General features: G+C 43.7%; 1 protein-coding gene across 2 annotated transcripts in view; it reads left to right on the plus strand.

The window, feature by feature from the left end:
* EVA1C (eva-1 homolog C) overlaps window positions 1-8,549 on the plus strand; it is a 34,282-nt gene extending 25,733 nt beyond the window's left edge. For both annotated transcript variants that reach the window (XM_084226895.1, XM_084226894.1), the window contains exons 5-8: window positions 2,934-3,077; window positions 6,345-6,416; window positions 7,060-7,152; window positions 7,951-8,549. In XM_084226895.1, the coding sequence (XP_084083021.1) occupies window positions 2,934-3,077; window positions 6,345-6,416; window positions 7,060-7,152; window positions 7,951-8,351 (710 nt within the window). In that variant the 3' untranslated portion in view covers window positions 8,352-8,549. The remainder of the gene's footprint in view (window positions 1-2,933; window positions 3,078-6,344; window positions 6,417-7,059; window positions 7,153-7,950) is intronic.
* Window positions 8,550-8,986: the final 437 nt, after the last annotated feature.

Here is an 8,986-nt window from a genome sequence, read left to right on the forward strand (position 1 = left end):
GCTCCAAACTCCACAGTTTCCCCTTGTCAGTTCATGTCCCCACAGCTGATATCTGGGCTCCACAAAGCACAAGCCATCCTGAGTTGGAGGTGTGAAATCTTTGCTTTCAGTTGATTTTAAAAGCGAGCTCCTTATTCTTCTGTGTGTGGGCACAGCCCAGAACACATAAAGCAGTGTAAGGAGCTGTTGGGGATGAAAGCAGCTGGAAGCATTTGGAGAGGGTGAGACAGGCACAAGATGCTCCATCACCTGCAGGTTTTGTGTGGCAGAGTGGAAAGAAAGGGAGGGAAAGCTCCTCCTGTCTGAATTGAGAGCAGTTTTAAGAAACCAGAAGACAAATTACTTCTCATTAAAGCCTGTGTGATTTATGGCATGTCATTTGCATGCCAAAACTTTCCAAAACAAAGCTAATTAGGGAGCTGAAAGAGCCTTTCCTCCAGAAACAAGGCTTTCTGCTCCAACTATTAAATAGCTGCAGTCAGACTGGATACTTTATTACTGCATTAAGAACCTCGTCTTGACACCCGTATCCCTGCGCCATCCATAGCAGTGTCTGGTACAAAAGATCCACCGACAGTTTTGGTGTGTAACAAGGAACTTTGGGAGAAAGGCATGGAGAATGGAGTGTTTTCCCAGCCACACACTGCTGCCTTGTCCGCCACCGCTGGATGCCACCAGCCTTTTAGCACTCTGGGAACGTGACATTCCAGAGGCAGCTTATTGAAAATGTATGGTACCAGCCTGACAAGCCCCAGGGATATCTGTGTAGATCAAAAAGCACCTAGTCAGAAAGAAGCCATGTTGTGTATTTATGTTCATCTCCCAGTTCATGGTTTCTTTGGGGCCATTCCATGGGATTCCTTTACTCAAAACACAGCGCTGACATCACCTCATTCAGTCACTGGAATAAGGTGTTTGACCAGGAGAAGGGTAACTTATTCAAGTTAATCCCATCATAGAACTGCTGGGAAGGTAGCAAGGCCACATGTAAACCAGACAGGATTTTTTATTAAATCATTAAAACCCAAAACCTTTTCAGAATGCAAAATGTTTAAGTAAGTTTTTTTATGTTAGAACACTTTCCAGGTAATGTCTGTCCTGTCCTGCAGGAGAAACAGGCCACGGTTTGCATTTACTCACCTGCGACACCAGGCAAGCCTTGGGAGGTTCTCCAAAAACTGGCCTGCCAAGAACCTGCAGGCATAAAATGACGGCTCCTCAGGTCGAGGAGCCAAATCCAGCATGGATAGAGATGATAAGAAGCTATTAAGTCCCACAGAAACATGAGCAAAGGCAAAACGAAACATACACTTGCCATGCACTGAATATGTAGAAAACCATCAGCACAGCATCCTCCTGGTTGTATAAGGCACCAAGAGTAGCTCCCAGGGCAGGAAATTCTATGGAGAACAAAATTCAGTTTGCCTCTTTGCTTTTGTGTTCCCAATCTATTAATTTATGAATCACTCGACAGCTGTTCCTGCTACTCTCCAGTTGGTTTTGTACTTGCCAAAGTAAAGCCTAAAACATCCATCCAAATATATGCTTACTCATCTGCAATTGCCAGGGAGGGAAACTAAAACTGCTGAGTTACTTAATCAGAACTACTCAATGCTTTAGGTCAGCCCTTCCCTGCCTTCCCAGCACTCTCTTAGGACACACAGGTATTGGGATTTTAGGTCTCTGAAAAGTCAAAGAGCTCTGTCCTAAAATCCATGTCCAAAGTAACCCACAAGCCCTTTGCCAGACAGATCAGCCCTAGATCTCCTGATGGCTCTGCCCAGGTGTATGACTTATTTAGTACTGGTGTCAGGGAGTTAACTCCAAAAATCACAAATCTGCCCCATTTTCAAGCATTAAATGTCAAGAACTCAGTCTCAAACTTTCTCTTCTGTTCAAACAGATTTGGGGAACCTTTGCAGTATCTTTGCAAACAGTGTTTGTCCTTCCTCTACAGAGGCACAAATGAGCTTCTGCAGTTAGCAGGTGTCTAGAGGCCATCCTTTATTGTAGGGACTATTTTAATCCCCAGAGAATGACATTTCAGACCTTTAGAGCCCCTTGCCTCAGAAGCTTGGAGTGAAACATATCTGTCATACACAGAAAGCCACAGTGTGTGGGGTGATGCAAAAATATTCAGAGAAGTATTACTTTCTCCAAACTTGCCCTTTCTGCATCCTTTCTGTTTAGAAACCAAAACTACAGGGTGTTTTTTGCTTTGTGGCTTGGAGTTTAGCTCATGTGGATACAGAGAACTTAATCACATTTAGCGATGTTCTTTTTTTTTTAAAGCAGAGTGTGACTCACGCACTTTTCCACTCAAATAATTTCAGCTCCAGTGCAAAACCCATTATTGGAAGCCACATGCTTCCCTGGTTAAATATTGAGCCCATTTTGACCTCTTCTTGGTAAACCAAAAGCTACTTTTTAATACCCTGAACTTCCCTGTAACCTGAGCTGTTGCAACACATAAAAACTGATCTCACCTGACTTGAACTGAACTTGGGTATCCAGTTGACTCATCTCAGTAACCCAGGGCCGAGAAACAGACTTGGAAACAGCATTTCATCTCTCTAGATTTGAGATGGCATAGATGGAGAGCTACTTGGATGTGTTCATTTTTTCCAACATCCTGAATGGAACATTGAGACCTTACATTGGGCCCCTGTTTGGAGTTTGATGAGACTCTTCCTGCACCCTTAGTATGCTCCTGTAAGGCAACATGGGAGAGTTACCTCACTGCAAGTTCACATTTTCATTGGAGCTGACTTCCTCGCATTGACAAATCTTAATATTTAACCCTGAAGTCCTGTTAAGGCGAAGTTACACCTGAGATCAGGTACAGATTTGTGTATCTAGTCATGCATCCAGCAGCTCTCATTTCAGATAACACCAGGGTGTTGTATAATTATTGTGTGTATTTTTTCTTTCAGACTGTTTGTCTTACTCAGCGCTGGAAGTGTTATCAAAAAGGTGCTATGGGAAACAGAGATGCAAAATCATTGTCACTAGCCGGGATTTTGGAAGTCCGTGCCTACCTGGAGTGACAAAATACCTAAATGTCAGCTATGCATGTGGTAAGAGCAAATGCACAAACATTTTCAAGGCCTCATTTTTGCTTCCAGAGACACACACATGTCCACATATGGGCACTGAGCCTTCCTAAATATCCATTTCCCTTTAACACAGGAAGTTTGTGACACAGCCATACAAAATAGGTGGACAACCCCCCGGGCACAGGAGCACCTAACAAAGACTCTGGCATTAAGGGTTTTTTTGCTATAAAAAAAATGCAACCAACCATAAAATATCAACTGTGTAGTTCAATATTTTTGAGAAATACTATCAAGATAAGAGTTTGTTCCACAGAGCTCACCTGCAACACAGCTAGGAAAAATTAACTGGCATTGCCTGGCATCAGTGCAGGTAAAAGAGTCCAGCATAATTGAAGCACTGTGTACAAGCCCAGTCCTGAAACCTGATTCATGTGAGTACTTCTACAGCTTCTCCCTCACAGAGGGGCTTCCTTTCTCACAGAAAGGAAAGAGAAGGTTTATGAAAAGTAAAGGTTTGAGATTATACATCCATTGCAGGACTGAAAAGTACTTCAGCTCTCTGTTCAGACAAGAGGGAACAGTTTTCCATATTGTTTGCTATAGCTCAATATAATTTCTTAAGAGGCAAGCAGAATTCCCTAAAATACTTCAATAGGAGCAGCTCCACAGGTACATACTGCAGAGTCCTTTGGCTGCATCCCTAGTGAGCAGTGGTCAAAGGGCACAGGTTACCTGAGACATGCTTTTAAGGACAACAGTGTAAGATTGATGGCCAGATCACCTCTACCTGAAGATCAGAGGAAAATGAGCCTCAAGAGATTTTCATCTCCCCAGGTTTGTCAGCTGTGAAAGGTGGTGCAGTAATTCATCTTCCTATTATTGGAGAAATCTGGGAATCTGCCATTGAACCAATACATTATATTATTGTGTAGCTGCCTTTATGAATGAGCTAATGTAATTCTCTCTAATTAGCATGAGCATAATTACAAGAAGTCATTCCTCTTTGCACATCTGTGTACCAGAAGAGCAGAGTGAGTTTGTTTGTGAGTTTGTTTGCACTGGAAATACGCGTTCTGTTATTTAGGGATGTGGTTTCACAAAAACATGTGGGTAACAAATAGTGTTCTTTTGTGTTGCTGGCACATTTGGAAGAGTTTTTCTTCTGCCAAACCCTACTGGGTTTGCAGTCTGAAGCATGAGCCAATGATTTGCTGATCCGATTATTTTACAGATCATCTAATGAACACAGGAAGAATATTCCAGAATGACAGTTTCCATTCATTCTCCTCACTAGAGGATGCCTGCTAATCTGATGCTTCCCAAGATAAGGCAAATAGATCTCCCCCTGTAGTGACAGGAACTCAACAGAGCAGAGCAGTTTTGTTCTCAGGGCTATGCCACACTTCAAAGTATTTCTGCCATGGTCAGGAGTGTGAAATACTCCCCACCCAGTAGTCAGCAGCTGTTTAGGGGTAGCATATATGGCTACATTCTTACACTTGCAGTTCATTCCTGACAGTAGAAACATGACAGGAGCTGGGAGGTGGTGGTTTCTTAAAGTCTCAGTGCCCCCAGTGATCTGCTCAGCATCATCTCCTGTCTGCGCCAGGTGAGACCTCCTGGCTCTTGCTGAGCCTGCACTTCAGGATCAGGGAATCCTCTCTCAGGAAACAAGGCTCCTGCAGCCCCGTGGTGTATTGCACTCCCTGGATGCCAGAGTCCCTTTGCGGGCTGCCTTTGGCAGCCTGCAGGAGGTGACTGACTCCTACTTGCCAAAGTAGTGCTGGCACAAGTTGTAATACAGATGTGATTATCTTAAGAATTCTTATCCTGGTCCCAGCTGTTCTGTTCAGCAACCTGAGGTAGCCTATACCAGTTACAGTCCTTGCATCTGAAAGGCACCATAATGAAAACAAGCAATGCAAGCAGCCAGGGGCTCTTTCTGTCCATGCCATTATGAATTAAACATTCCCCTGCAATAAATATTTGAATGGCATAGGGGAAAAGAGCAAGCGAGCCCTGGAGAGCTGCCCATAGGAGGAGGAACATCAGCACAGGTGAAGGAGTCCCAGGCCACACAACAGGAGCTTTGCACTGGAGAAGGTGCATCCTCCCAGGATGTTGTTCACCACACAGGCATGTTGTTCAGAACAGCCAGACCTGCAAAAGCAGACTGCAGGCTGGAAACAGTCCTGCTCCCTGTCTGCCCCACACGCCAAGGAAAGTATTCTGCCGCTGGAAAACAGCTACAAACTACCACAAGGTACAAGACAAAATAGAAATGAGCTTATTTACCCGTGTATCTGTTGGCCTTCCACTGCAAACAGGAGCTAAGACTCCCAGAAGGATTCCTTCATCAGGAAAGGAAACAGCTCTGACTTTGAGCCCACACAGAAAGAAAAGTTCTGCTGAGAAAGAAGTGCTATTTTTAGTTGTTTTCCAAGCGAAAACTATGCTAAGCTGCAAACCTCAGTCTCCTCTGTTCCATTTAACTCTCTCAACACTATTTCTTGGCAAATGTTTCTATATGGGATAGAGATGAGTGTCATACTTGAAATTTCTTCCTTTTTTACCCTCCCCATCAGTCTGAAAATCAATCAATCAATCTGCCTGCACATAGTACAGGAACAGGTGCCAACATCTGGGTGGCTGAAAGGCCCATTCATCCATTACAGAATATGTGAACTCTCAATGCCTGCACAATGCACCTACTTGTAGTTCTTTTAATTATTTGAAGAAGACTGTGAACACTTATCAAGGGAATAAAATAAGGAAATGAGAAAGATGCAGTTAACTTATTCCCATCCTCCCCACCTTCCTCAGCAACTGTTCATCTCAGAAGCTTCACAAATGACATCACACAAGACTTCAACATTTATCTTAGAATGACAGTGAATTATCCTCAGTCAAACCCAGTATCTAGATGCAACTCGGCATCTGTCTGTAGCCCAGTTTATGCTGAATTTAGAGGCCAATTTTGTCTCCATCCACTGGCTGGCACAGCCCTGAGGGGCTGAAAACAAGGGGCAGGTTGCCAGGCTGTATGGAGATTCACTGATGTTCCTAGAGCAGGCTGGTGTGTGAATCCAGTCGCAGGCCCAGAGCTGCCCTGACTTTGCACGAACCACAGTCATTAACACTGGAAAAGACCTCCAAGACCAAGTCCAACCTTCAATACCACTGTCAGAAACCCAGTTAACAAACCCAGCGTTGGCCGTGGGATTCATAATTACCTGGGGAGAAGGTTTTTAAAACTAACAGAACACAATTTATCTTTTGTCTCTGCAGTTCCTAAATTTATCCTCACAGCAGTCAACCCCCTGGTCCCTGATAACAAATCTTCCATCAAACAGAACGATGGTATGTACCAGCACAGACACAGGGTTTGGGATGAAATAGTAAAAACCCTGCTGAAAGAGCTGCTCTTCCCCTTGGAGAGCAGAGGACAGGCCAGGAGTGGGATGTGAACATAGTCCTGCAGTCACAGCAAAGCTGCGGGAAGAGTGACCTGCCCAGCCTCCCCAGAACCAGCATGCTGGGAAGAGTAAAAGTGAAATTGTAGCTGTTTCAGGTTGGAGAATCTTTTACAAGTTATGCCAACACCAGCTCTTCTCCAAAGCCCAAAGTTAAGGATGAGGCTGATGTGTATCCCCAGTAACAGGAGCACGTGGCCTGGTTGGGCTGGGAAGGCCATTGGAGAACTGTCAAGCTTCAAGAAGTAAAATTATTTCAGAAACCCCAATGGGAATAGACACAAGGGGTTTCTCTTGGCAATAGACTCTTTTAAGTGAATTTGCCATTTTCTAGATGTTTGATATTTTCAATAACTTGTTATTTCTACTTTATTTAACTTACCAACCATTGTTTGGTCTAGTGTTCTGCAGCTCCTTGAGCACAGCACTGGCATGCCTGTGTGTTTGGGTGGACTTGTTAGCTGGAAAGTTACTGGGTGAATATCAATTTAGGAGCTTCATTGAATTTGCTTTACCTCCTTGTGTCACAGGTGTCGACCTTGACCCAAGGGAATCGAGACTTCCAAAGAAAGGTGGAACTATTGTTAGCTCTAACTACTTGGCTACATTTGCATACATTAGAGGTAGGAAAATGAGGCTCAGATTGTTTGCCTGACTAGATTGTGGCATTGTGGGAAAAGGGGGGATCAACTCCAAAGGTTACAACTAATCATCCCATGTTTATGGTAATGATATTATTACAGTATAATCACAATCTTGTGGATGAGACAATCCCAGCATAGTTGATATTTAGGGAATATTCCTTGCCTTGAAGGATTCAAACTCTTAGCAACTGCAGCAAAGATATTTTTAAATTTTTGATTGGGACTGTTGGTTGTTCAGTACTTTTGAAAACTTGGCCCTGACCTGCGAGAGCACCCATCTTTGGAAATGTTGGGTTGCATACATACATGGATCATCAAGGAGTAAGAAAAAAAAAGGAAAAAGCCATCCCAAACCCAGCCTTCTCTTGCTGTGAGATGAAGCAGGTTCTGTGACTAAGTGCAAAGGAAGAAAAGTGCTCCCTCCTCAGCCTGGCCTGGAGATGCTGCCGAGGCCCTGCAGAGCCCAGAGTCACTCTTCTCATGCCTCCTGTTTGTTTTGGCAGCATGGCTGGAAAGACCAAACAAGGTGTGCAGAGTTCTGGTAGCTGGTTGACAACAGCACTGAGCTGCTCATAAAGGGCTGGGGTCATGCTGTAATTTTACAGTGTTATAAACAGAATGGATTTTTGTCCAGCAGTTGGAGAGGCAGGGTTGGCTGTGAGTGTCAGGAGATTTGGGTGCCCTGTGGCTACAGAACACTTGGGAATGGCTGCTGGGGGTTTGTAACCAGCCCTGGCAGTTTGTACAGTGATTAAGGCCTGGCTTTCTTGCTTGCAGATCACCCTGAAAGAGTCGCTCTCCTGTTTGTGTCCAGCGTTTGTGTGGGGTTAATCTTCACGCTGTGTGCCTTAGTGATCTGCGTGTTGTGTCCTAGTGACATCCAGAAACTGCACAGGAAGAGGGATCAGCTGGTGCCACAGAGTGCCAGAGCCTACAGGAGCAGTGGACAGGAGGAGGAGGAGGAAGAGGAGGGGGAGGATTCCTCCCTTTCAAACACCCAGGATGAAACAGACGGACTTTACAGACCTTCTTACTCAGGTTATAACTCGGCAGAGGCAGCGGAACTGGCTGAAAGGATTGAGCGCAGGGAGCAGATCATACAGGAAATTTGGATGAACAGTGGCTTGGATATGACACCCCCTAGAAATATGAACACATTTTATATTAATGAACAATAAATAGCTTATTTTGGATGACACTCTACCCCTTTTTTTAAAAAAAAAAATGTACCTTCTGTGAAGGAACATTTGTATCAGTGAATATAATTATTTGTAAAATAAAAATAAATATATACAATAAAAAGAGGGTTTCATACCCTTGACTGTCTAGAAATCCTTCTGTGAAAAACACTGTACAATTTTAACTCATGGTACAGATTACTTTTCACTGTGACTGCCAAATGCACGTTCAGGAATATTAAAAAAGGTGGAAAATATTTAATCAGATGTATTCATCAGAACAGACCTGCCCAAGATGCGCTCCAGCTGCTACCTGTGCTGGCCAATCTGTGAAGGACAAGCTTCAAAATGGCTGCTGCTTTCATTAAAGACTCTCGAAGTTACCACACGCCAAGAATACTTTACTTAAGGGAGAGACTGTGTTCATTTTTCTGATCCTAAAGCAGGGTTAGAGCCAGCACTTCAATGCAGGTCATATTCTCAGTATTTTTTATCAGTTCACAATCTTCACTTGAAAATTGTTAGACTAGTCAGATTTGATTTCAGTTGGAGAGAAAATTAAATCAGTAATGTATCTAAGCTGAAACCAGAACAGCCTTCCTGTCTTAAAAATGTCTCCAATATTTTTTCTGCAG

Source organism: Fringilla coelebs (assembly GCF_963513975.1).
Source record: "Fringilla coelebs genome assembly, chromosome: 2".
Classification (NCBI taxonomy): domain Eukaryota; kingdom Metazoa; phylum Chordata; class Aves; order Passeriformes; family Fringillidae; genus Fringilla; species Fringilla coelebs.